Below are 27,584 nucleotides of genomic sequence, written 5' to 3'. Positions count from 1 at the left end.
TCATGGAGAAATCGATCAAATTAGCGTCTTATTGCTGATAAGACGTTGATTTTTAATCGACCGGCGCCGCCTGGTGGTCAAGTGAGCCAATTGGATTTGTCCACATTCTTTTGATGGGCTAAAGTTAATTTGAGTAAAGATTATAAATTAAGTTGGGTCTGTTATCACACCACACGTCACCTTGCTTTTCGGGTTACTTTTTAAAAAGGCTGGAAAATGTGGAATCCAAGTATCCCAACAAGAGACCTGAAATAAAGAGTTTAGAATTGTAATTCAATTGTTTTCGAATGAATTTCCACGCTCAGGGAAGGGTTTTAATCCAGTTGTAAAAGGATTTTGCGGTCACGACAGTAAATACTTTTTTTGAATCGTCGTTTCTTTGCATTGTTCCGCTGCTCCCTGAACGCATCACCACCTCAACCTGTTCACCCACAGACAACACGCGCTCCGCCGCCACGCACGAGCCGGTGTCATCACTGGTGTCATTAAGACGACGTCACACTCGCTGCTTGCACGCGGTTCGGCGGGGAGCGAAGCGCGAGCGTGATGCACTTCAGTCGGAAGTACGTCCCGACACGCTGTCCGGTCCCGGATGACTCTGCATTCCAGGCGGTTCACGTCCGCACATCCCCGGGGAGGCTCGACGAAGCTCCGGAGGGCACCTGGCCGCCGCCGGGGGCCAGAATGCGGATCTCCAAAGCCAACAAGGGCGCGGTGGTGGTGAAGGCTGTCCGGCGGCATCCGTCACCTCAACCCGCCAGTCTCGAGAGCCTGGAGGCGGCCTGGTTGGAGAGTAGACAGTCTCCCGAGTCTGTACCGAGTCCCGAGAGGAAGGACGCCGAAACAGATGCAACGGATAACGGGATGGAAGGTCACCCCGGAGGAGGGCCGTTGAGGGGCCGGAGGAGAGGGTTCAGACCTCCTGACGTGAGGACCATCTTCTCACCGGGAGAGAAGGACCCCAGGGTGAAGCAGGAAACCGGAGAAGGTCACAACTTTGAACCCGGGGGCGAGAACACCTGGTGCGATGTGTGCTGCCGATACATCTTCCAGCAGGGTCTCACCTGTGCAGGTAAACAGGGGCTGGGGTTGGGGGGGAGGGAGAGAGACTGGGCACCCTCAGGGCTGGGACTGGGCACCCTCAGGGAGATAAATTTGTGACTTTAAGACCAGATATTTGGCATTTTCCATGCGCCCTCTGGCCCAGTGTCCCTCAGAAGATCCCTTATAGAGTTCAGCTCGGTTGTGAGTTTGAAGCTGCTTTCATGACGTGAACAGGCGCGACGGTGAGAGCCGAGAGCTGGAATGTGGCCGGTATGCAGGTGAGCCGGTTCAACCCCAGAGGAGCCGAGTCTCCTCCAGGAAAGACGACGTCCACTGTTGTCCAACAAACAACGTAGGAGACAAACTGGCTCCTTTCTGGCCGGTTAGGGTGACTCCAGGCTCTAAAGGCCGAACTCACATTCTTTTATTTTCCTCACTTTAGACTGTATTTGTTTCATGTTTTAATCCACATTTAGATGATAAAGACATTTTTTGGGTGATTTTTTTTAATTTAAAGGATCTTATTATGGTAACCTATAACATCAGAATCTAAAACCTTACAGGGAGTTGAGCAAAAACATTCATATGTCAGATTAAAACGTGGTAAAGAGTAAAACCCGGCTGATCTGGAGTCAGATTTAGATCTTCTTCCTTTGCCTTTTTAACCTTGTTATGTTTGTTCCAGCTCGCTGCTTCCGCTGAGTTTTCCAGGCAGCACCGGCTAATGTTTCTGCTCGTTTAAGAGCCGTTTCCACGGTTGCAAAGCCCATAAAAGGTCCATTTGAGGTTCTGAAAATGATCAGTCGTTTTAAAAGGACAAAAATCTAATTAGAACGTGAACATGTCTGTTAATGCGACAACTGAGACGTCACTTATTAACGCCGGAACAATCATTAATGACGCAGCAAAAACAGGGGTTTGGTTATTTCTTTTAAATATTAATGGACGTTTGTGTCTCAGAACCTTCTTGAACCCGTCTGAACGGATTAAAGGCAGAACCAGAATGGAGATTATCCACAATAATCGCGCCTTAAAGCCAAAATTCTTTCACATCTGAATTTTTACATCCATAGCCTGTAATAGAATCTGATTTATGATCTGATTACTTTAAAATAATGACAATTAGTTGCTTGAGACTTGACTGACTTATTATTGTAATTTAATCGTGATTTACAAGATTAGGTATTGCGAGCATACTGTGTGAAAGTAATTTTGTATGTCAAACTAAATATTTTCAGTAAAATGTTGTCAATTATTATGTGATTGGCTGTTGGGGTGAGTGGGAGGGGCTTCAGAATAATGAATAATTAATCAGCCTGTCATCGTTTATGTCATCTGTCGCTGTGTTTTAATAGTCATCAGCATGTAAATGATCTGTTGTTTCTATATATTCCACATCTAGAGTCCATTGATAACGTTCACAAATTATCGTATGATCGTCATAAAGCGACTGAAAAGAAACTTTAGGTATATGAATGTAGATATTTTATGGTCAGATATGTATGAAGATGCGTGTAAATAATTTAAAAGGAATCATTAACGGTCAGATTATTGATTTAGTGGATTAATTAGAATTAATAATCAGGGCAAATTCCTGTGGAGGGAGAGACAGAGGCTCATTTTGAACTGCTGTGCAAAATACTGTGTGTGTGTGTGTGTTTGTGTGTGTGTGTGTGTGTGTGTGTGTGTGTGTGTGTGTGTCTTGTCCCTCAGAGCCAAACTGTCAGAGCGACTGAACAAACAAAGGATTGCAGCTCACACACACACATGTACCCACACACACACACACACAGACGCACACACACGTGCACACGTACCCACACACACGTGCACACGCTGGGCGGGTGAGCGCGTGAGGGTGGGATTACAGACAGTTCTTGGTGGCTGTGGATGAGTTTGGATCGCCATCAGCGTTTTCGGAGCTAGAGCTGGATTATACTCAAACCTGTGTGTTTGCGTGTGCGCGCGTGTCAGATAATGTGCGTGTACACGTGCGCGTAAGCGATGGGCTTTGCCAAAAAGTTTGACAGAAATTTGAGGAGAGTCTCTGGATTTTTCTGTCGTTTCCCCAAAGCGATGCGACGCTCCGGCCGTCTGGAGGTCGTCCTGCTGTGGAAAAACTCCGGTGAGACGATCTTTACCAAGTTGGGGGTTTTTTATTGTCGGTGAAATGATGCACGTGACTCTGAAGTTTTCCTCTAAACAGAAGCGTATTTACAGTTTTCCTCCTGTGTGATCAGTGACGGGAGCTGAGACGCAAAAAACAGGAAATATGTCGGAAAATTTCATTCAATTGGCCCAATTCTTATACATGTTTCCTAACAGCAGAGATGTAAAGTGTGTGTGTGTGTGTGTGTGTGTGTGTGTGTGTGCGTGTGTGTGTGTGTGTGTGTTGGTAACTTGATAAGTCTGGGTATTGTGACGAACAACTAGCATATAGTAGAAAAGAATGAAAGAATAATATAAAGAAAAAGAAAAGAACAGATGGTTGCTGTGCTCAGCAGACACCTGTCCACAAACACACACCCACACACACACACACACACACACCCACCCACACACACACACACACGCATAGGGTTTATTCACGTTGCTAAAGGTGTAGCCAGCCACACAACAGAGATAGCTAATGAGTTTATCCTGTAAAATGGGCTCAGCTCATTCTGATCTATCAGCACTCACATTTAATTTAAACATCAGTGGTCAAATTAAAAGAAGTTCAGACTAAAACTGACCTCCACCCAATGGAACTGTGTGTGTGTGTGTGTGTGTGTGCCCAGACTTGATTAGACAACTGGTGTTAAAATAAACACAGTTTCACACACTGGCGAGAAAAATGTGTGTCCGGTCTGACCTTTGACCTGGTAGACTTCCCTGTGAACACGGTGGTGGTGAATGAGCACCTACTCATTAATATTAGTTAAATGCAAATGTCAAAGCACAGAAGTTTAGAGGAGAGAGAGCTCAGACTTCCTGTCCCTCGCTGATTGAATCCGATCAATATCGTTATTGAGTCAAAGAGCTTTTACGGTCCAGAGGACCGAACACGACGCGTGTTGTCCAACTCTCTTCCTCCGAGGATCAAGTTCATTGTCAGAAGAGATCCAGAGAGGAAAACATGAATGTGTGTGTGTGTGTGGGTGTGTGTGTGTTTCACACACAGGCATGGACTTATATCTTTGTGAGGACTTTCATCAACACTCCGCTGACCATAAACAACACGACCAAGACCCAAAAACTAACCCTCTCCATGAATCAAAGTTGTACCCAAAATGTCCTCTCATTGCAGGTTAAATGCCCCTTCTGGTCCTCACTTTGTACCATGTACAAGAACGCTCACACACACACACACTAGTCATAACAAGCTATGTAAGTGTGGCAGCGAGGAGAGAGACTGAGTCAGCAGAACCCTTCCTATCCTGTCTGTGCGTCCATCAGTCTGGCCTCCATTTGACTGTTAAATCACACACTCAGCACAACACACACACACACACATGCATACAGGGGTGCAGAGGGAGCAGTGACCGTGCAAATCAGCACCTGAATTCTGATGGTTGGACAGATCAGCCGGGACAATGTTGCCGTATGTGGAAGGTTGTGTTTGTGTTGTGTGTACGTGTGTGTACAAGGTTCTGCGACAGCGTTTAGGCTGGGAAAGATATTGAGTTTTGAGTGAGAGATGAAGGCGGGAGATGGGAGCAGCCATGTGCAAACTGTCGGATAAGGTTGGACAACACATGAAAAAGAGGTCACCAGGTAGGATCTGTGGGACAGCACACACACACACACACACACACACACACACACACACACACACACACACACACACACACACACACACACACACACACACACACACACACTTTGGTTTTTGGCATCTTTTTGTGCAAAGTGTGAATGACTGCTTGTTTAGAGGTGTAGTGGGGACCACTTGATATTAATGATTTTAGTGGTAAACAACAATTCAAGCGAGCATACTGTCACTTCGGCTTGACCACCTTTGAAACATCACTAGCTTGAGAGTTTCCCTTTGGTAGTTTTCCTGTTAGCACACAGAAACCTGATAGCTCCAGTGTATTTGCATGAACGTTACAGGCGCGTAGAGGCACCAGCACACATCTGACAATGGGCTTTTTAAAAACCTTTTTAAAAAAAATCTCTTTATCAATGATTGTTTAAATCTGTCTGCAGGCTGTAAGTACACTTGTCACGCCACCTGTCAGGAACGAGTGTCGCTGGACTGCCAAACTTTAGTCTCTCCGGTCAGTCAGGACCACCTCAACAACAACCACAGCGCCCTCCATGTGAGTACGCCACGGCTCTTATTTTCACACACAATTCTCAGATGGACTTTTTCTGACTCCAGTTCTGCCTTTCATAGTCAGTATTTTACTATTGCTTGTTGATTTTATTTAAATGAATCCTGCTCAGGATCAGCTGATGTAGGCTCCAGTTTTAAGCTGCAGTACACGACATGGCCACGGGGTGGTGCTGTTGTCAAACATTACTGCTGCTGGGCTGTGCCGCCAGAAACAGTAGTTTGCCAAAATTGTCATTAACACTGTAAAACAAATTATACACCTATTATATTGATTTTAATAATATGCTTAAACATTATAAGTTTTTGGTAACGTCCCTGACAGGCTTTCACAGTTTGTAGTCTTTTAGAAGTGCTGTCTAATTCAGAATATTTGGGCAACAGATTTTTACTCAACTGATGGTTGTTGTTTATATTAGTACTTAAAGTCAATCTGATGGTTTCCTGTTTTACACAGAATATTTAGTCTTTGTTTTATTTTGTAGCTTGGGTAGTTGGGTGTTTCTGGATAATTTAATCTGATCTTAATTCCGCATATTTCAGTCTGATGTTCATACACCTGATAGTGAGTCTTTATTTTTGAATGAAAATGCATTTTGGTGTTGCCACAGCTGGATTTAAATGGGTCAGAGTGTGTCTGTGTGTGTTTGTGTGTAGATTGTGTTGGTGATTGTTCACTGAAGCAAACTGGGACATTTTTTTAGCTGACCTACCTTGTCTGCAAATGAGCTTTTAGTAAGAACTAACATTCGTTTTTGTATGTTTTGGGATGAGGTATGATTAGCATGTCTAATAGGAGCTAAGGTTCCGTGAGTCTTAATATCTTTTTAAGATTCTACACTCTGAATCAGCTTTAATCCAAATTGTTTCTGCTTGGTCTCAAATCAGAAATTCATAGAATTGACTGAACGTCATCACAATTCTTTCAGTGGTGGAGAAACCATCCGATCATCCACCAAAACGGTTGTAAAGTGTGTTTTGTCTGTGGTTTGAGCTCTTTACTCACGCTAACAGCTCCTCAGATGACATTGATGGTTGATGAAATTGATTTTCTGTCATGTTGTGTGTGATTAATGTTCTGTGGGCTTTCCTTTTATGTATTGGTTGCTAATGAGCAGAAAATACTGTGAAAATTATGAATTTAAGACCATTAAAGCTTAAAGTTCCAGAAGACAAAGGTTTATCTTCACAAGCTACAGAAGCATGGACATATTTTATAGCAACACTTAACACACACCAGCTAATTATCATAAATAGTCCTATTTGTGTCTGTTAGCAATGCATTTGTCAGAATGCTAATCTGTGAAGTGAGGAAGTCCAATACCTGCAAAAATACTGAATCAATAGCAACACCTGAGTGTCTGGTCATCCTCTCTGCTGTGATTGGCTGAGCTCAAGGGAGGGGCAGGAAATGCCTGACAGGCGGAGAAGAGAGAGAGCAAAAAGAGAGCAAACTGCTGGGAAAGACAAACACAGGCAGAGTGAATGATGGGAAACAGGAGAAGCACAGACCGAGAAGACTGAGCAGGCTCCTCTGATGGATGCTCATTAATACTGAAGCAGGAGGAAAGAAACCACCATAGAAGTAGAGAAAACCCATTAAGTTCTTACGAGCGGTCATTAACATGGATTAGTTTTGTTCCGTGTGGATCTACAGTGAACAGATATTTATGGTTGAAAATGGTGCAAACTCATTGCAATGTCCTCTGTTGTGTTTGACATATTTAATGTCCTTAATGCTCGATGGGTTTCAGGTCTGAAGGTTGTGTGAAAGGTGGGTTTTAAGGTTTTCCCTCTGGGGTTTTATGGTTACTCATTAAGGGTTGGTGGTGGCGCAAATACACACTCAGCAGCAGAATCAGCAGGAGGCAAAACAATAGTAAAAGTTTCCAATAAAACACATCCGAGTGTGGGAAAAGCTTCATTTTCTGTATTTCTGCCTCACGAGGAGTTAGGATCAAACCCAATCCCCTTCCATTCTTGAAGCTGTTAACCTTGTTTTAGAGAAAATGAGCTGCTGCGGCTGTTTTTAGAACTGGATTATGTCATTAAAACACACATGCTGCTCATTTAAACTCATATTCCTCGTTTAAGTTCACTGAGCAAGTTTTTGTGACGGTTTCTGTGTCTCTCCCCTTCAAACAAGGGGAACCATTTCTGTGACCCACCATTGACCACGAAAGCCTTTTTTTCCCAGTGTCCCTGAATGTACCACCATGCGTTGGCTCCACTATCAAACATCAGCTCTTCGTTCTGTCCTTCTTGTCAACAAACATCAACTCTGCTTCCTTATCAATCCTCTTTCCCTCCGTCGCTCTTCCAGTCTGCTGTCCTCTAATCACACTCTTATTGTGTTAAAGGAAACGCAGACAGGGTGGAGCCTCACCTGCCCGGTGTGAGATAACGCACGTTTATATAAAAGATCAGTTTAAAAGTTTTATCTGCTGTGTATTCACAAGGAATCGTCCCATTCAGTCAACGCGAGTCTGGCAGAGCTGCAGAAACACGCCACCTCGGTCAGCTACACCACGACACACAACCGTAACTCCAGAGGTCACAGAGGTCGCTGTAAAGTAACAGACATGGCAGTGATGGAGGCATTTAGTTTGCAGCTAATCTGCCCGTCAGTACTGCTCAGAATAAAGAGTCTGGAAGGCAGCAGAGGGATGATTTATAGCAGACAGAACAACTGTAATCTTTGTGGATTGTGGAGGATTACCCCCCCCCCCCCCCCCCCCCCCCTTCTTTTATCAGCTGCCTGTTGCAGAAACAGGACACCGGCCAACAGATTAGAGCGCCAACGGCAGACGGGTCCCGGGGATTTCCCTGTTTTTGGCTGCAAACGGGTGCCAACATGGCCGCCAGAGACGCTCAGGTGTTTCACAGTGGGGTTCCAGTGAACACCAGCCTCCGACCGGCGGTCTCTGCTGTCCTACAGTGGACCCCTGACTGGCTGGAGAGGCGTGGCTTCGACACATTTATCAGACCAGTCTGGGGGAAAAGGGATGGAAATGGCGAGAACGCCGGGATCCTCAGACGTCAGAAACCAGGCTGCTGAGAGAGCATTTCTGAGATCCCGTCCTGGCCTGTTTCTGTGGCGAGGTGACAACAGCAGCCGTCTTCACCAGGGTGTGCGGGAGAGTCTGTGTCTGTGGCGCCGGAGTGAAACTGGCGGTTTCTGCCTCTGAGGGTCAGAGGGAGACTCTGATGAGGGCGGCGCGATGCTCGCTGACTGTGTGTGTTATCTGAGATCCCGTCCTTATCCGCCGGACAATCGCTCTGTAGAGGACGACTCTCACTGACACACATTCATCATCCCAACACACCGTCTGGACGATTAAACGCACAATCAAAGGGCCGCCGATCGATCATGATCAAAGAGAAAAGTTCCAGTTCATGAAGTTAAATGGGTCTATGTTGAGCTCTCATTGGGATGATGAATCTCTTTGTGTGTGTGTGTGTGTGTGTGTGTGTGTGTGTGTGTGTGTGTGTGTGTGTGTGTGTGTGTGTGTGTGTGTGTGTGTGTGTGTGTGATTCTGTTATTGTGCCCTTGCTGCAGAACAGTTGCCCCAAACTGAATAAGTTCTGTCCAGCTGCTTCCTGTTTGATTTCAAACTGATTCAATTTTCTCTCCATCAGAAAAAACATTATTTAACCCCCCAAGACACACACACACACACACTCTCTCTCTCTCTCTCTCTCTCTCTCTCTCTCTCTCTCTCTCTCTCTCTCTCTCTCTCTCTCTCTCACTCACACACACACGAGCACAACGCTGGTCGCTGCCTTGTTTGTCTGAGCTTATCGCAGCAGGTAGCGGCCTGCAGGTCTGCACTGGTTTGACCCCTGAAGCTCATTCAGGAACTTCATCCACCATATGCGGGTGGTTCCTGCGATTGTCGTCTGCCGATATGAGAAGTTAGCGTCGCAGCCGTTTCTAGGATAGGTGACTTTTAAAGAGCTAAAAGGCTCTTTAAAAGTCACGTATCCCTTTAGCTGCTAGGCTAACTAAACTCCATGGTGAAGGTCAGCTAAGGTAACGCCAGGGTTTGTTTTCATCGCCACATTTTACGGTTACAGAAATTAGCAGAGGAAACTGCACGGTCGTGTTTTCACATCGACAAGTACCTGGTGAGGTCAAAGGTCAGGTTTCCGTCTGGAACTCGTGGCGCACCTACAGCATTGACAAGGACCCCACACAGACTCTTACGTCTCATTTTAGTTTAAAATTAGAAACGGAGGAAATACAACCCCTCCTAAAACGTTGACCTTAGCATCACTGAGGTGGGCAGCTAGCAGAAATTAGCAAAGGAAATGTGTGTGGGGGGGGGCCTTCTGTGGGGCTGAAGGGTGTTAAATGCCCAAACTCGGCAAACAACAGTGTGTGGGAGGTGTTGGATCATTCCAGGTGTGTTTCTCTTTGATAAGGGGCCCTTTGATCACTCTCTTCATAGCCTTCATAACCAGCAGGTTAGAGCTACAGGCTGAAGGTGGTTCAGAGACTTGAGGGGGCTGCTCTTCTCAGGGATGGGAATGATGGCGTGGACACCGTGGACACCGCCGTGGCCTCCTCCTGACCTCCTCAGGGTTAAAGGTGACAGGACAGCCTCCAGGTGAGTGTGGAGGCCATATCCATGGTGGGGGGGGGGGTTGCTGTGCTGCTACCTGGCAGCCTACAGCTGGGGGAGGGGTGTTCTTGAGGCCCTGGAGCTAAGCGGTGGCTACTGTTAGCAAAGGTTTCTTCATTTCCCTCTTCTTTGCCTTTGATCCTGTAAAGAACCCCCCCCCCCCCCCTTTCCCCCTTGTTCCCCCCCCTCCACACACACACACACACTGTTGCAGCTGTAATTGTGCCTCCCCCAGCTGCACTGTTGCCCTCTGGCATTTCAACCCTCCCCTCGCCGCCTGTCTGTGATGATCCGATACACAGATCCTCTGACGACGCTCTTCTGCTCTTTGATCACGAGACGCCGGGTCTTTGGCCCGTCAGGATGAAACGCCGGGGGCCTCCAGGCATGAGCAGCCCACTTTCACGTGCACAGACGCACAAAAAACACACAATCTATGATGTGTTTGGGTCAGTTCTACAGGACCCCGAGGCAACCTGGAGCTCAGGGAGGGAATTTGTCACCGGTTCTTTTTCCCTCAGGCTGCAGCGTCACTAAAACCTTCTTTACACACCCACCACTGTCTTCAAATTAGACCCCCCCCCCCCCCACCCGCCTTACAGGTTAACCGACATCTCACACATCAGAGCGGTTTCGTGTTTCTTTCACGCTGAATGAGATCATGGAATTCTGAGGGGATTCCCGTCTCCGTCTGTCCATCTGACACCCTGTCATTCCGCTCCTCTAAACGTGACACATTCCTCAGGCGGCGAACTTTGACCCCTGCCAAACCCGCCTGGCGTGACTCGTTACCTTCCACGCTTATTATCTGCTTCAGCTACACCCAAAATGAGTTGAGACGCTTTTTAAAAAAAGATTTTCATTTTCTGACTCCCAATGTTGCCTGGATGAGGTGAGAGCGTCTAGTGGCCATTCGTGGTACTGCACGCACCCTGTTTGCTATTGTTGCTTTGTCTCCTGATTATACATCTGTGACACGTAAACAAGTAAATTGCGTCAAATTGAGTCTAAGGAAAAAACCTCAAGCTAAAATCTGCGTGAGAACCTTTAAAAATAATCAGAAAGGAGGAGCTGGATGTGATGTTTAACTGCAGATCTTCGGCGGCCACGTTCCTCCTCCACAGTTTCCACCTGTCTGTCTGTCTGTCTTCCTATCACACATGTCATTACACGGATGTACCACGTAATTTAGCCTGTATTTAGTTCGTTCCACACGGGTCGTTGCTCGTGTTTGCTTTTCTTCTGTTGGATCATTTTTGTATGATAAACGATGGTTTCTGTTCAGGAAGAGATGATTATTATCTCTAAAACATCAATTCAACGTGATGATTAGCCTCGTCAGAGAAGCCCACCAACACCAGAGTCCAGGCTAATAACAGGGATGGTCCCTGAAACATGCAGGCAGCACTTTCAGGTGAAACTGTGGCACTATTTTAAAACTCTGTGGCGACTTTTGAGGTCAGGGGAGCCGCTGAGGTTCACGTTTCCTGCTGCTACTTGTGCCCCAGGCTGCAGACCCAGTATCTGGTCTGGAGGAGCCACTCACGCTGGTATGTCAGAAATGTTTGACCAGACTGGTACCAGGGCGGCGGCCAGTTTAACACACACACACACACACACACACACACACACACACACACACACACACACGGACACACACTCTGGTCACCAGGACTCAGACAAGGTCACAGCAGGCCGAGTTTATCCTCTTTGACATTTGGCTGTTTCACCCTCACTTTCAAAATTATGAAATACGTGTGTGTTTTGTCCATAAAGACCAGATTTAGCGATAGCTTCCAGTTGTCCAGTTGCCCTCCAGTTAAAAGCCCTGTGGGTAATATTTGGGGACATCTAGTCATTTATGCAGGAATTAAAGAGAGAGTGAAAGTTCCGCCCTGTCAGTGGCCTTTGACCTGATCCGTATTTTAAGAACCAGGATAACTTTGCTCTGCTGGTTGGTGATTTTATTTAAAGGATTTCAGTTAGCTGAGGTTTAAGCACGACCTCTCATTTCGCCTCTGGGCACCTCAAAGGTCAGCAGGAAGCTCAGAAGGAAAAACTACTTTAACCTGCTCTGGGACACTAATATACTCAAAGCTACTCTAAAAACACAGATAACAACATTAAGAATTAAAAGCAACAGTTTAATGATGTAAAGACAGAAAATACATTGAATGAACGCTCACATTAACAAAGGGGGTAGCTTAGTGAATCGGTCTTTAGCATAAATATATATTTAAACCAGTGTGTTTTCTAGCTGCACAGCTGTCAATCATGTCACATATCTGCGATTTTAAACGAGCTAAATTAATGTCATTTTTGTCAAAACTCTTTAAACTTTAAACACTTTTTAATGTTCATACATTTCCGTAGATTCGCTTGATTGGCTGTGGACACGCATGGGGCGTGGCTCCACTGGTGTCTCGCAGGTGATTGGTCGGCTGGAGTTACTCTTCGGAGTGGGCGGGGCCTTACTGTACCCAGCCTGTCAGTCAAAGTTGACCGCCCATTCAACGAGAGGCGGCGGTCGAGAGAAGCGCCTCTCCTTTGGACTAGTTTTCGCTATTTTTCATCACAAAACTGGCCACTTTGTCGAAGACACTGAAGGAGCCGCTTCCTAAATGGCGTTTGCAGGTTTTTGTGAGTGATTAGAAATGTTTAAATGGGTTTAACGAGGGAAGAGGACGAGGGTTGAGACGCCACGGAGAGGTTTCAAAGAGGAAATCAACCCGAGCAAACATCGACTCATGCGGCCACAAACCGGCTTCAAGCCCCTATTTTAGACTGCTCTCAGCCCAAAAGTGTCAGTTTGGGGGGGGGGCCGTTGTGGATGCTTTAGTCTGGAGTTTTCCTCTGCAAATGACGTGGAATAGCACGATGAGCAGCGGCTACAGCAGCTTGGAGGAGGACTCGGAGGAATACTTCTTCACGGCCAGGACCTCTTTCATCAAAAAACCTTTAGGAAAAGTCACCGAAGGCAAGGTAAAGACCAAATAAGTCCACCTTTTCCCTAAAATAACCCCGCTACAAGATGTTTGTGATCCGGAGAGAAGCTTTATCCACCCGCACCGACGCTTCGTCCGGCCGCGAACTTCATTTAACGAGCTGCAATATTAGCATTTATTCAGTTATTCTGCTGAAACAAACACCTTCTAAATCAAACCGCAACTGTCTTCTAATTCTAAAGATGACATTAATTGTCGTGTTGGCTTTAATTAAAGCGTCCTCTGCTCGAGAAAAGGCCTTTATCCCGTTTATGGCCGGTTCACCTGTTGCGACCTGCGGAGCTAATCTTCGTCAGTTCGGCTTTAAAATGTGCAAAAGGTGGATTTGTGTGCTTTGAATTTGCTTTGCATGTGGAATTGTAGTGGAACTCTCAAGCTGTGAGAGCATTTGGAGTCAAAGATTAGGTTGGCCTTGTTTAATCCACTCTATATCTGACTTTTGCACCAGTGGTGTCAGCGAGCAGCCATTTGAAACAGAAACGGTGTAAAAGTTTGCATTTTATGAAAGATTACAGTGTAAAACACTGACCTCCCCGAGCAGCCCCCCACCTAATGACCCATTTAGGCTCCAGTCTGGATTTTAAACAGCCCAGCAGCGTCCCAGCCTGGACAGGGGTCTTTAGAGGCCCTCGCACTGATGCATCCTGGGAAATCCAGGTCAAGGCCGGACTGAGCTTTGGATGGCGTTACACCCACACACGCAGCAGCTTTATCGTGCCGGAACTCCAGGAATGAGTTCGCTCAGGACCTTGACTGGCTCTCGGCTGTCTCCCAGCGGCTCCGGCTCACGCGGACCCCGATCAAACGCCACACGACGCTGATGTCGACCCTCGTTCCATCCGGGAGTGTGTTTAATACACACGGCTGCCCGGTCCCTGACATCCGGACGGTGGTTCCATGCATGCCAAGCACAGGCGGGGGGGGGGGGGCACGGGGCGTTTCCCCTGAGAAACCTGTAGGGAATTATCTGTTCTGCTGTGCAGAAACTGGAAGGTTTGTGTGTTGTTGGTGTGTCCGTGTACTTGTGCCGCAGCAGTAATGGATTACTCATTCAGGGACGCCGCTGGAATGTTGTTGGCACACTGCTGTCAGCAGATTCCAGGTGATACAGTGGGCCAGGGGTCCGTTAAATGGTGGCCAAGGCCTCAAATAATGAAGGTTTACATCATCGGTTGATGACTTAAGCTCTTTTTTTTTGCTCAGTCACATCCTCTTATGTAGTTTCTCTGGTTTTGGGCTCTTTTGTCTCACTGGAAACCTCCAGAGAGGCTTCATGTTTGAGGAACTGTCTGACTGTTTGGTTTCCAAGAATCGTTTCTTCACCAGGACCAAGTCTGATGAGTTGCTCTCCTGATCCGTGTGTGTGTGTGTGCGTGCGTGTGTGTACGTGCGGTGGCTGACTGAAGGGCCACCATTGACTTCCCCTGTTGCCGTGGACAACCATTAAACGTTGAAAATATCAGTGTTCTGTCCCACACACTTCCAGCTGCTGCCGTGAGGCTTTCTATCGTCCATCGATCCTCTGGTGCCAGATTAGCCCCAAATGGGGCTAAAAAGTGTGCAGCCAAACTCTGCTGGCTATTAATTACGTGCACGACGGCGCGGCTAATTTGATCTGTAGCAGTAACCTGAGTATCTTATTGCTCCTGTGGTTATTCTGGGCTGCACTCGTGTTTTGTTGACATCATCATTTATTCCCAAAGTTTAGCAACTTTGACAGTTTTCTGAGAGAGAGAGATTCCTGGTCACTTTATGGTGATTAAATCTCATCGGGGCCGTTAGACGAGTTTGAGGGAGGCGGCGGACAGGCGGCGGCGATGCGCGGGGTGTGAACGGTCCGTTTGTATTCCGCACGCACGCATTCTTCCGCCCACTCGCCCACTGGGCCACCTTTTCTCTGTCAATGCTGTTTCTGTTGGGAAATGTCACACTGACCAGTGGGCCTGTGTCCCGTGATGGTAATCCCACCCAACCCCCTCAGGCCACCACACACACATGCAAGCACACGCGCCGCACGGCTAAAGCTGCTCATCTCCGCGTCAGCCCCGCCCCAGACGGCACGCCGGAGGCCGGGTCATCTGTCGGGCTCTGCTGCGGCTCTATAAACGACGGCGGCAACGTCCCTATTCTGACCGCAGATTATCCAGTTAGCTTATAGATTCGATGAATATCCTGTAGAGGAGTTTAGTGGTCGCATCAGCTGACGGCAGAGAAGCTAATTAGTTTTAAAACTGAGGCAGAACGGCACCGGCTCCCTTAAAAACGATGACCTGCACGAGTGCAGATTAGCCGCGGTGGTTTTGTAAAGGGGACGAGCCGGCGAAGCTTTAACCCTGCTTTCATGAGTCGTGCTGCTCTTTAACTCCCAGATTATAACTGGGATTACAGTTGCTCCCGCAGCGTTGTGCTACCGCTCCCTCCCCAGGAAGTCCTGTTTCCTCATAACAGTGATGTTGACAAATCTAACCTCATCCTGATGACATCTGCTAGCGTTGCGCGGTCCCTCTGCATGCTAGTCATTCCTTGTGTTTTTCCTGGTGATTTACCGCTTCCACGGGACGTTTTTAGGGCCTCTTGGATTTCTCACTCTTTCTTGTAGCGGCCACAGCTGGAACGGCTGCATATTTACTGGCTGGGAGCCCTTCAGGTGTGTTTGAGATCCCTCTCCTGCCCAGTTTTTGGTTGTCAGTCTGAAACTTTCTGCACTTCCACACAGGAACTCTGGATCAATCAGGGATCCCCCCCCCAGCTGTTTGTTCTAGCTGTGTCCAGATGCTAGCGCTCCGTCTCTGAGCTCTTCTAGCAGGTCGTTTGACCTCATGGGTGCTCTGATATGCGCTACGAGCTGGTGAGTGCCTTCACGATCAGCTCCACCCCAGGTGATTTAAACCAGATGGACTCTGATAAAAGTGTAGAACCATCTCAAAGCTTAACAAAAGAAATGGACGACACCTAAATGATCTCACGTCCTGATCTGTTTCTGGAGAAAAGTACCTCCTGGTCATTATCTCTGATGGGACGGCGTCATCACAGATACAGATCTTATCTCTCTTAGTTTCTGCCTTTATCACGCCATAATCCTGTCTTTGACTTCCTCAACCACCATGTTGTTTACCTCTTAGAGTAGAACGGTGCTTCTTCATCGGTCGTGACCTTTGACCCTCCCCGTGTTAGTTCTGTAAACATAAAGAATTGCTGGACTTATTGCACGTGTGAAACCTATCCTGCCCTTAGTCACATTCTCCCCCTCTGCCCTTCCTTCCTGCATCTGCCCCTCTCACCCCTTCCACAGCTTCTCTCTCGGATTCGTCCCGGTTCCTCGTCTATTGTGATCACTTCCTGTCCGTCCTCGCCTCTCTATCCTGCGCTGTCGAGGCCACCCGGGTCTTGTTCTGTCATCCTGCACGTTCTGTTGCTGCTGACATTTATTTACAAAAAGTCGATAATGGAGAAAAGTGAGGCAGCGGGAGTTTGTTGTTAGCCGCAGCAACATGCTAGCAGCCGTGTATCATTGATTAGCGCTTATCTTTGCATGTACTTTCTGACCAAAGGTTGTAAAACCCTCTCATGCAGGGCCTGTTTAGGCTCCTCCCACACCATGGCATGAATATAATTGACAGTCTTCCAGGGATGCAACAACATTTTTGGGAGAAGAAAGTGGCTGATGCCGATATCTTCCAATACTGGTTCATTTACCCTCTTTTGCTAATGCAAATCCAACCAAATGAGCATCCAGATGCTCAAGCTGAGGGGCTCTAATGGGCAGGGGAGGTTGTTGAAGGACAGGTCCTGACCGTTTCTTCCCTGACACCAGTTTGGCTGAAACCTCCGACGCCGAGTTTTTGTCATTGAGGCGTCTCGGTGACACAGATTAACCCCGTAAATCCTGGAACGCTCCTAAATCTGCCATCTAAGTCCCTGACCTGTCCTTTTTCTCCACCAAGCCGTACTTACGGTTCCATCCTTGGCTGCTCCGTCTGCTGTATTTGAAAACAATTGGAGCATAATAGGATTTCACCACAGTCTGTGATTACAGCTTTTCCCGTTGCCACAACGACGGGCCGCAGGTTTTGTCTCATGGCATCATGTGAGTGTGCATATGTGAATTATAGCTTCCTCATTCGACCTTCCCAGGGTTTAGGCAGCAGCATGCCAACCGTAAGCACATGAGTGGCATTGGGTTTCGTCCTCTTTTTTTAATCAGTATGTGGTATCCATGGCGATTATGTACTGTCGCATCAAACTCGATAAACTGGTTGACCCAGCCTACCTTGCCTTCACCGCCAGCTTCTTTTAAAACCAGTTTATCGCCGCCAACATGCTCAGTTTGTTTATTTTTGGCAGCATCTCAATGGAAACCGGCTAAAAACCGGCCTGTTACGTCAAACTTTAGCAAACTCTGACGGCGTTAGCGGTGGAAATAAACTCTTAACAGGCCGCTTTCATCGCTTACTGCACCGCAGGTATTTCACAGTCCATTAGTGTGTGGGTGTGTTTGCGGGGCCATTATTCATCCGCGGGGTTTTAACCTCGTCTGCAGGTTACATAAAACTCTTTACGAGACGCTCCCACCGCTCCTGCTCTTGCCGTTCCAAAGGAAACATGAGTGGAATTGTTCTCGGCTCTCCGGCCCCTCGCTATCTCTTCAAACGGCGCCGGGCTGAGCGCCGCTACGCCTGGAAACACACACAAACACGCACACCTTGACCACGCTGCTGTTGATAAATCTGCCTTAAAGGGCGGCCGGTTGCGTCATGGAGAACATGAGGTGTTTGTTAGGAATGAGAGGGAAAAAGAGGGAAGCGATCAATTCCTGCAGCACATAGGCGCCGTATCAGGCTGCAGTTGGCTAACTCCTCCGTTACCACCTGTTTTTTTAGTAATAAATCCCTTCTACACACATAAACTTGTGTAAAGTTTTTAGAAGTTTTTTAGCTAGCATTGAGCATGTGCAGCTTCAACCTGCCCCTTTCAGGGAACTGAACCAAGAACCTTCTGTTCTTCATGAGGTCAGTGAGAATTCAAGCTAGCTGCAAGCAAGCAGGTCGGCTACCTGTAGCATCGAGTGGCTCCAGGTGGGAGCAAGAACCCAAAGCTTGCAACCTTTTGTGAACATTATTTCATTATTTACATGGCACAGGCACATTTATAAGAGCTTATATGGGCGTGTGGTGCCGCCGCGGTCTTTCCCTTTAAAGTCGTCTCCAGTCGGCAACTCATCTGGCAACAGTTGAGGTTGGCAGAGCGATTCCAGTCGCCGTTATCGCCAAACCACGGCGCGCTTCTTTCGGGCTTATGAGCTCGCTTTGATGTTCAAAGAGAGAAAGTAAGGGCGAGGGAGAACTAAAGACCACCTGCTGGGACCTGTTTTGAAGCGCACGAATGGCAAGAAATACAGTTTTGGCCACAAGTTAGGCTGTAGCAGATGCTAGCCAGATGTGATAGTAGCATTTATTAGCGGACGGTCAGACATGCTCTCATAATTCCAGAGTAACCCTCCTAATGTCGGGTTACTCTAATAATAGGGGACGGGCTCCCACGCTTGGGTGCTGAATTAATCCTTATCCCGCGTGTCATTAGCCGGTTACGTGGAGCGGCGGCTTGAATGTGTCACACCTTCAACGGGAAGCCTCCAGGCCGTCTCGGAGCGCGCCGTCGGATGATGAGTCGGCGGGTTTCAACATTAAGCCCTGACTCAGCAGGTTATTATTCAGCGGCCGGCAGCCTCGGGGTTGGCGTTTGTGGCTATGTGCAATGTTGTTTCCTTATCGGTGTCCCCGCAGACACACCAGGTCTCTGTGGTCGTGGAAGGTCACCGGGTTTAACCCCGACTCCTGCAGGGAGTCGCTCCAGCTCGTCTTTGCACTCAAGTCTCATCTTGTGGGAAAATGAGCGAGCGTGACAGTATTCATGTCAGCCTAGCGCTTCGGCTAATTATCTCTGAGCAGTTGATGTTTGCTGGCTTGGTTTTAGTTGTAATTGCATAATTGACCTTGTAAATCCAACCTCCAGATGCTGAACACAGTCCTTGTTTGGGTGGAGCCTCGGAGAGGGCAAAGGTCACGAGGTTCTAAACACGTTTACGCTCTTTGCTTGTTGCTTCCTGACCGAGTTCCACCGAGACATTTAAAATCTGCAGCTTCTAAAGGTGCCTCTTGATCCCCGACAGGCGTGCGCGTGCACACGGTTTCTGCTGGTTGTTGTGGTCGGTGGATAACGCCTGTTGTTGGTTCTAGTTTTTAACATTGGAGTTGACCAACCGATGGGGCAATAGGGGCATAATGTGGCAACAAATGAACAACACAGCTTTAACAATTTGTGTTTGTGGCTAACAATCTAGCTGTGACATTAAAACACACACACACACACACACACACACACACACACACTCTGTTTGATTTAATCAAAAGATTATACAACCCAACAGTGAATAATTCAAACAGAAGTCTTGGCACAGATGTGTTAACACAAGAGGAGTTAAGCAACTGAGGTGTGTGTGTGTGTGCGTGTGTGTGTGCACGTGTCCTCTGCAGGTGTTTAGCAGGACTCGTCTCCATGGCGAACAGGGCTAGTTCAGTACAGCTCACTCCAGCCTGTTTCATCGTGTTCTGTTTTCTTGTCTCGTCTGCAAGTTTCAGTTCTTAGATTTAGCTCTAGAAATAGCAGCGATAGCAACCCTAACGCTAACGCTGAAGGATCGTGGTCACATAATTCCAGCTGTGATTTCAAGCACAGTTTTACTCAAACTCATGACATAACTTGTAACATAACAACACAACAGCAGCGTGCTAGCTGCTGTCGTTCTGGCACTCGGTTTTATAAACCAAGGCCGCTTCAGTTAGAAGCAGCTCATATTAGCTAACAGGCTACATCGAGGGTTCCATTAACTTCTCCTTCAGCCCGTTAGCTTCTCTGTGGCAGAGCAACGGTGCGAGCACTTTCACTAGTGTGGCACAGTCGCATGTGCGTTCCCATTAGAGCAGGAATGGCAGGAGGAAAGGTGCGGCCCCCCACCACTTCCCCCCGTGGAGTCGAGAGGAAGCGCTACAGAGAGGGATGTTGATTCAGCTCCCATTAAAAGTCCTTCTCTAGCATTTTAGAAAGGATGTTTGGGTTTCACCATTTCAGCCGCGCAACCTAGCGTCCTTTAACCTGAAGGTCGGGTTTCTGAAGCCTACGTTTATTTAAGAAACACACAGATCTGTTGTGCCCCTGGCTATCCTTGGCTAGCCGAGCGTGTTTTGTCTACACACACACACACACACACACACAGTTGATGTCATGATGTTTATGTTCCATAAAAGTCAAGCAGATGAGCCTGAAGATGCTGAACTGGCAGAAATGATGAAGATAACTCCATCTACAGCTGCTCAGACTAAACTACCACCTGATAAAGATCCCCCTCTCCTTTCTGTCTGAACACTTTTATTCTCTTTCACTTCCTCTTTAGAGCTCCTCTGGAGCACGGGTAGGGTGGCCTTTCTCGAGATTCCCCCCCCCCCCCGCTTCACTGAAATAAAGACCATGACCTCATGGTGCTGTAACTCTGTCTCCTCCTCCTGGCGTTTGTTTGGACTGGAGCTCTTCCTCCTGCATGAAAACATGCACTTTACAGTCATAATGTCAGTGTTTTTACACGTTGCCGAGCGCAGCTGATTATTTGCGGAGCTGTCCCGAGATCCTGACCCGTCCTGGTACTTTTGGGGGAGTAGACGGGTCTTTTTGGTGTCTGTTGTGGGCGAGGCCCTCGCTGTGGAGGTGACTGACAGCTGGAGATCACTCACCTGCCCCGACTCACCTCACCTGTGGAAATATACACCTCAGCTCAGCGTTGTGAAATACGGGGGTCGGAGGAAAAGCATGATCTCAGAATAAACCAGTAGATGATCTTTGGCACCACTGCTGATCTGCCCATGGTGCTGAGTCCACGTGACTACAGGTGATCCTGATCCTGAATCAGCTCAGGTGTCAGGAAGTCACCTAATTCTGTCGATCATTAACTGATCAATACTTGGTGTGCAGTGGACGATGGCACCATATCAATGTCTGTGTGTGTGTGTGTGTGTGTGTGTGTGTGTGTGTGTGTGTGTGTGTGTGTGTGTGTGTGTGTTACCATGTCTTCCCTTGTTCCTTTGAGCAGTCTGTGGTTTCCATTTAAGGGTGTATGTGCCTTCACAGTCTCTGGGTTCTGCTGTGTGTGTGTGTGTGTGTGTGTGTGTGTGTGTGTGTGTGTGTTAATAGTTGTGGCTGCACTATGCCCATGTAAGCTCACAGCAGATTAAACCTGAGTGTGTGTGATTGCAGCCATAAACACTGGGATGTCAGGGCGATGGACTCGTGCCTCCATCTCGGGAGCTTTTACTCTGGGCTGAGCGTGTGTTCTGAAGCGCCGGCAGATGTTCGCGGGACGCCTCGGACCGCGTGGCTTCCTTCGTCAGCTGACCCCCCCCCCCCAGCCCCGCGTCCTCCCTCTGTGAACCCGCTGTTCGGATTGGGCCCATTCACACTGCAGGCCTCTAAATGGCGTCTAAATTTAGGAAGCAGTCCCGCAGCTTCAGGAGTGGGTTCTGGTCATGTGACCCCTGGGCTACGAGCGCTGCGTCGCTGCCGGGCAGTTTTAAAGAGACTCTGACTGGTGGACTTACTGTATTATCAAACATGGACTTCTCAGAGCGTGTTTAGCCCCTCCCCCTTAGTGGAAGTGGGCGGGGCACCCCAAAAGCAACAAACCCCAGTTTTGCTGAATCAGCGCTTGTTTTCCTTCTTCTGTTATGGTTTTCTTTAGAAAGGTAAAGGCTGCATGTCCCACTGATGTGGGTTCACCTGAACATTCCTGGTTTGATTTAAGGTGGAGCCGAATCTGCCTCCTCCTGATCCCGTTTAAGCCCCCGCCATCTCATTTCCCCCCCTTTTATTTCACCGTCAGGATGTGGAGAAGGAGCGAGCGCTGCGGACGGAGCTCAGCTGGGAGGAAATCGGCCAGAAGGTGGAGCTGTACAACGCCGCGACCAAAGACCACCTTAAAATGACGCTGGTGAGTGGCGCCGAGCTGAGTCAGGGAGTTCCAACGTGTTTGGTTTGGAGCTCTTTTGTCCTGGACGGAGAACTCTTTCACCCACGGCTGCTTCTCTGCGTGTTTTCATACAGATGAAATCGTGTTTGATGCAGCAGCAGCTAATTTAGCTAAATTAGCTGATATGATGTATCCAGAATGGCCTTCTGTTCCTGTAGTTACTATATTATGTCACATGTTTGTGGTAAAGTTAGAATATTTTAGCGTTTTGGTCTCAAACTCGCCTGAGACTGCAGTTTTCCTGCCAAAGGAAGGTTTTGTCCACGCTAACGCCTCGCCTGTCGCTAACCGTTAAACATCAAAAATAGCAAAGAGCTTCTAAAAATGTGAACATCTGGGATGAATCATGTAATAGCAAAGCTCCAGTTTTCAGCGTTCCTCCTGCTGCCAGCATTCCCGGGCCCTCGGATCAGAGGGATGAGATGGTTCCTGCTCAGTGTTCGCCCCCTCATCGCGGTCCCTGGCGGCGTGGACCTTGTTTGAAGTTGCGGTCAAACCGCCGATGTGGGCTTTAATGGGAATGGTGGGAGCAGTAAACGCTAAAAGATTTCTCCTGAGCTGGCGCGTGGACGGCGTTTTTAAATAAAGCGGTGATCCAGCAAACCTCCGACAGCATCATCGTAAATCCCTTGTTTCTTTATCTCGTCCTCGCCACTCTTGCATTGAACGGGCCCCTCACAGTGGATAACCAGATTACCCCTCTGTCTGGGGCCATCTGTCTCTCACTGGGTGGACTGGGCGGCTTCAGGGACATAATAGCATATTTTGTTTTGCTCAGTTTTCCCAGGTTAAAAGTCGTCAGTGTTCATTTAAGAAACTAATTAGAACTTTTCTAGCAGCTTTAGAGCCACGTTGCACCAACTCCAGTACAGTAAAATCCGGTTTGTTGGTTGTAAAATCAATATAAAACACAATTTGTCACATGTAAATTGGAGTTTTGGTTCTTTAGCTTTAGCCTAGCAGAATACCCCCCCCCCCCCCCCACTCCGTGCAGATGTGCTGTAATGCTCTGTGTCTGTCTTTGTCCCAGAATCCAACTGGAGTGTATACTGGTTTCATCAAGGTGCAGATGGACCTGAGGCGGCCGGTGACGGTGAGGGGGGGGCAGAAGGCAGCAGGAGGATGTGTGGAGGAGGAGGCCTTTTATCTGCCCCGAGGAGTCACCAACACCCTCCACATCAGCTCCAATAACACAGTCAGACAGGTGGCTGAACACACACACACACACACACACACGCACACACACACAGACGTCAGCGCGACTCAATTAGGATCTGATGACTAAAGGGCTGAGGTCATCGCAGATGTTGGACGTTTTAAGCAGGAAACAGTTTCATCACTTCTTCATGTATAAATTCTGTCCTCCTGTCTCAGGTTAGCGAGCTAACAATTAGCATCCACGAGCTTTAGGAGCGTTTTCTTTGCCCCCCCCACCGCCATCAGCCTCCTGCTATTTCCAGTGTGACCCTGTGGTGACTCCTGACGTGTGTCTCTGCTCAGGTCATCGTGGCGCTGCTGAACAAGTTCACGGTGGCCGACAACCCAGCCAAATACGCCCTCTATAAACGCTACTGCAGGGAAGAGCAGGGTAAGAACTGGGACTCCACATGGTGCTTCATGCTTCTCATTCCTCTGGTATCATGTAGCCTGGTGTGTGTGTGTGTGTGTGTGTAATGATGGCAGGAGACTACGCCCATCAGTAGTAAACACATTTATAGTCACATACAGCTGCTGCTGGTTTTATCTTGGATTATTTTGCTTCTCCAAGACAAAAAAAAGTGTTTCTGAGTCTTTGACACAATTTTTAGTTTCTTAAATGCCTTCTTAGAGGGCGTTGTAGACCTTTTTGGGTGTGTTTATTTATTCCAATTCAACTCAATAACAGATAATGTGGAAAGTATTGTTGGTCTAATAGCCTAATGCTAATCCAATAATGAGATATTGACCAGTTTTTTTAGTTATTGACGACCCCCCCCCCCCCCCCCCCCCCCACACACACACACAGACACTAATTGTTTGTACCCTCCACAGTTTATGTGTGTAAGCTGGCAGATGGCGAGCAGCCGCTGTTCCTTCGCCTGCTAGCGGGACCCAACACCGACACGCTCAGCTTCGTCCTGAGAGAGCAGCAGACGGGAGAAGTTGTGGTAAATCTTCCTCTTCCTCTTCCTCAGTCTCCTGTTCATCCACGGCATGAATCTTTATGCCCATTCGAGGCATAAATCTGCTTCTTTTTTTCTTCTCAATGTCCGCGTCAAACAGCGGCTTTCATGGTGTTTCTATGGTGGTTTTCAGTGGGATGCCTTCACCATCCCGGAGCTGCGGAACTTCCTGCGGTTCCTGGACAAGGAGGAGGACGAGCAGCGGGAGGCTGTGATCCGCCGATACGAGACGTACCGGCAGAGACTGCAGGAGGCCCTGAGGGAGCTCGGAGGGACCTCGTAGACCTCCACCAGGCAGCGCTGCTGCCCCCCGGTGGACTGGAGGCTGGACTGCTTTTCTTCCCGTGGAGGTGAAATTTAAATGGATGAGAAGGATTTCCAGGCCAGAAGAAGGGATGATCCCAAGATGACAAGAGGAGAGAGAGATGGGAAAGGACAAGTGAATAACGGGGTGAATGGACTAAATCTAGATCGCTCATCCGTCTGCTCACACCAAAGATCCAAAGGTGCCATATTTGCTCTCCATCCCTCTTTTCTTCCGCTCTGTCCTGCCGTCACGTCACCGATGAGGAGTGTCGCTTCCTTCCTCTCAATCCTGAACACTCGAGGCCATAACTTGTATTTAATTTCAAAGGTTTGTACATATTTTTTTCTTAATTTATATTGGTGAAGTTTTTTTTTAAAAAAAAATCTTTTTGAATTTTTTTGGTTTTTGAAAAGAAGTCTTATTTTAGTGGCTCTTGGATCTGGTCACCGACGGTGCAGATGATTGGATCCAGACCGATGTGAGGACGGTTCGTCCGGAACGTCTGAGAATATTCAGGCGTAACTTTGTTTTATAGAAACGATCCACGCGTGTTTACGGAGTCTCGGGTGCCAAATCATAAAATCCAATATTACATCCTCTCTTTTATTGCTAAATATGACTCTTTAAACATGATATATAATCCAAATTATAGCTTTAATAAGTGTATTGAATACATTCTAAATATAATTACAATGAGCAGAAATGCTATATTTTTTCATGTCTCGGCGTAGAGTGACGTTCAAATATTTTTTATTTGAGTATAACATCGTTAATCTGTTGAGCATTTACGTCTGTCATTTACACGTGATGATATTTTCCATATAGTTGTGGCTGCCTTGTGCATGTTTTCATTTTTAGGGGGGTTTCCATCATTTTTGGCACATGCAGACTCCGTACAGGCTGGTCTGATGACGAAGGTCAGAGAAGGTGATACGAGCACAGAAGGAAAAAGCAGGTTGAAGTTGAGGACGAAGCTATGAGAGTTTTCTGCCAAGTTTGAGCGGGTTTGTTTTTTTTGGGGAAGTTTGGCCGTTTAGAGGAAGTAGAAGAAGAAACAAACTGAGGAAGGAAGAGAAGGAGGATATCGGCGAGGAGGTTGTGGTAGAGTGCGTAACCCTCCACCTCGAAGTCCTATAGAAGGCTCCGTTTGTTGATTCTGGACAAGAAAAGTTGCCTTAAACACAAATATGGGCTCTAGTCTGCGTATTTAATCAGCTCTGAGACCAGAGACACTTTAATAATCGCTGAGCTGCAGGTACTGATGTTTTTAGCTGTCCAACAGCGACACCTGGCGGACAGACGCGCCTATTTCTGTTTCTGTCGGTCCAGATTTATTTTTATTTTCTCATAACCAAAGATATTTTGTGGCGTTGCCTGGAGCAAAAATAACTACAATAGAGGCCTCGTAGAGAGTTTTATTTTTAATTGTTTAGACACTGGTTTAATCTACGGAAGCCCGGCGGCGCCAAAATGATCCAGGTCTGATTTTTAAAGCCTATGGGAATTTAAGAAATGAAATAAAGTGTGTGTGATGTCGGATCAGATGAAATCATCAGATTCTGTTCTCTCTCTGTAGCTTTACTGTTTCCAAAATATCTGAAACATCAGTTAAATGCAGAATATTTAGTTCATCAGGTCGACCAATGAGACTGGAAATCAAAGATCCTCGTGACTCTCGGACCGTTTTGGCCTCGTCGGGCATCTGGTTTATCTAATTTAAAATATGATATGAAAAATTTTAAGTATGAAGCTGATGTCGCTTGTGTATTTGAGAACCAACTTCAGCTGTTAAACTCATCGTACCAGGTGTGTGTGTGTGTGTGTGTGTGTGTGTGTGTGTGTGTGTGTGTGTGTGTGTGTGTGTGTGTGTGTGTGTGTGTGTGTGTGTGTGAACACACATATATACTTTTTTGTGGGGGCACTTTAACTTGAATTCAGGGAAGACGGGCTTTGATTTATTTTATATATAGATTCAAATTGCGGATTTCTCACTGTACTTAATATCTAACATGATATTCTTATTTTTGAGAAATATTGAGCTCGACTGATTCTTTTTTTTAAACAGATTGAAGTACAGTGTGACAAGTGTTTTAAGATCACTTTATTTTTGGTTCTGTCCCCACAAGATCCCATATTATTTTAGCTAGCTGTAGACTGTGAGATGTTTGTGTTGTTTGTTTGTTTGTGTAAACACTACTGTTCCACAATAAAGCTGACGGATGTTCGAAAAGGTCAAGAAGCAAATCATAGTTGCAGATTGACCTCCATCTCTTTAGTGCTGTTAGCGGCATTAGCATCAAAGGTAAACAAACAGGATTTTCTGTTGCACGTGAATAAAAGCTGTTGAGGACTTATATGCCAAAGATCTTAGTTCAGCTCTTCTTGTTTATCTTATTTCCACATTCTGTTGGAGCATCCTGAGCTCAAAAGCACCATTTTAAAAAAATAAATAAAATCAAAGGTCACAGAAGCTAAACTTCAGCAACGTTTCTGGGATTTCAGCTTCGGCTTTGACATCTAGGACCTCGTGCGTGCCTTTTTCAGATGAGAAGAACCTCAGGAGAGTTTTACTCTGACACTTTTGTGGGTTTTGGTTATTTTTTGTTTACTGTTTCAGTTGTTACCAAATGTGACTTTTGCTCTCAGAGGCGGCTAATGCTAATAAAGTTGAATTCAATCAAAGCTTTTTTGGGTGTGTTTACTTTACTCGTACAACACAAGAGACAGCTAAAATATCTTAAAAATGAAGTTTGTCTGGAAGCACCTATTGTCTTCTCTAATCACTGGTTATGTTAATCCTGTCAGTGACCTGGCAGCTAGTCCATATCTGATCGTCTTTTAAAAGTGGCTTTTGTGTGCGGCTAAAGGACAACAGCACGTGCAGAGGCTCCTCCTCCTGTCCCCGGTGTGACCCCAGATTCTGGGCGGGGTTTGGGGGCCACACCTCCTCATTCACGCTAGCTGTATAGTTGCAGCAGAAAGCGCTGATGTCACCTTCACAATAAAACTGAACGCGTCGATTTTTTTTTTTGTGAAAACCAAACTAAAGA

The 27,584-nt window shown here is 47.1% G+C and overlaps 1 protein-coding gene across 6 annotated transcripts; it reads left to right on the top strand.

The window, feature by feature from the left end:
• Positions 1–77: 77 nt before the first annotated feature.
• Positions 78–27,216, top strand: rassf3 (Ras association domain family member 3). Of its 6 annotated transcripts, none has more exons than XM_011613226.2 (7): positions 485–1,072; positions 5,236–5,348; positions 21,919–22,026; positions 23,096–23,269; positions 23,566–23,653; positions 24,097–24,212; positions 24,361–27,216. In XM_011613226.2, exons 1-7 carry the CDS (start codon positions 547–549, stop codon positions 24,508–24,510), a joined length of 1,275 nt encoding a protein of 424 aa, XP_011611528.2. In that variant the 5' UTR covers positions 485–546; the 3' UTR covers positions 24,511–27,216. The 6 variants fall into 6 exon arrangements, with proteins under 6 accessions (XP_029681291.1, XP_029681287.1, XP_011611528.2 ...); XM_029825428.1 differs by lacking the exon at positions 485–1,072 and adding an exon at positions 2,888–3,169; XM_029825429.1 differs by lacking the exon at positions 485–1,072 and adding an exon at positions 4,218–4,800.
• Positions 27,217–27,584: the final 368 nt, after the last annotated feature.

The sequence above is a fragment of the Takifugu rubripes genome, chromosome 18 (assembly GCF_901000725.2).
Source record: "Takifugu rubripes chromosome 18, fTakRub1.2, whole genome shotgun sequence".
In the NCBI taxonomy this organism is placed as follows: Eukaryota; Metazoa; Chordata; class Actinopteri; order Tetraodontiformes; family Tetraodontidae; genus Takifugu; species Takifugu rubripes.
This window is presented reverse-complemented; position numbering and strand designations above follow the sequence as displayed.

What these genes read in the sequence shown, in the direction of transcription:
- rassf3 (XM_011613226.2), top strand. Translation starts at nt 547, where the DNA reads ATGCACTTCAGTCGGAAGTACGTCCCGACACGCTGTCCGGTCCCGGAT. An exon ending in CCAATAACACAGTCAGACAG is followed by an intron (nt 23,270 to 23,565) that starts GTGGCTGAACAC and finishes GTCTCTGCTCAG; the next exon opens with GTCATCGTGGCGCTGCTGAA. An exon ending in CTACTGCAGGGAAGAGCAGG is followed by an intron (nt 23,654 to 24,096) that starts GTAAGAACTGGG and finishes TACCCTCCACAG; the next exon opens with TTTATGTGTGTAAGCTGGCA.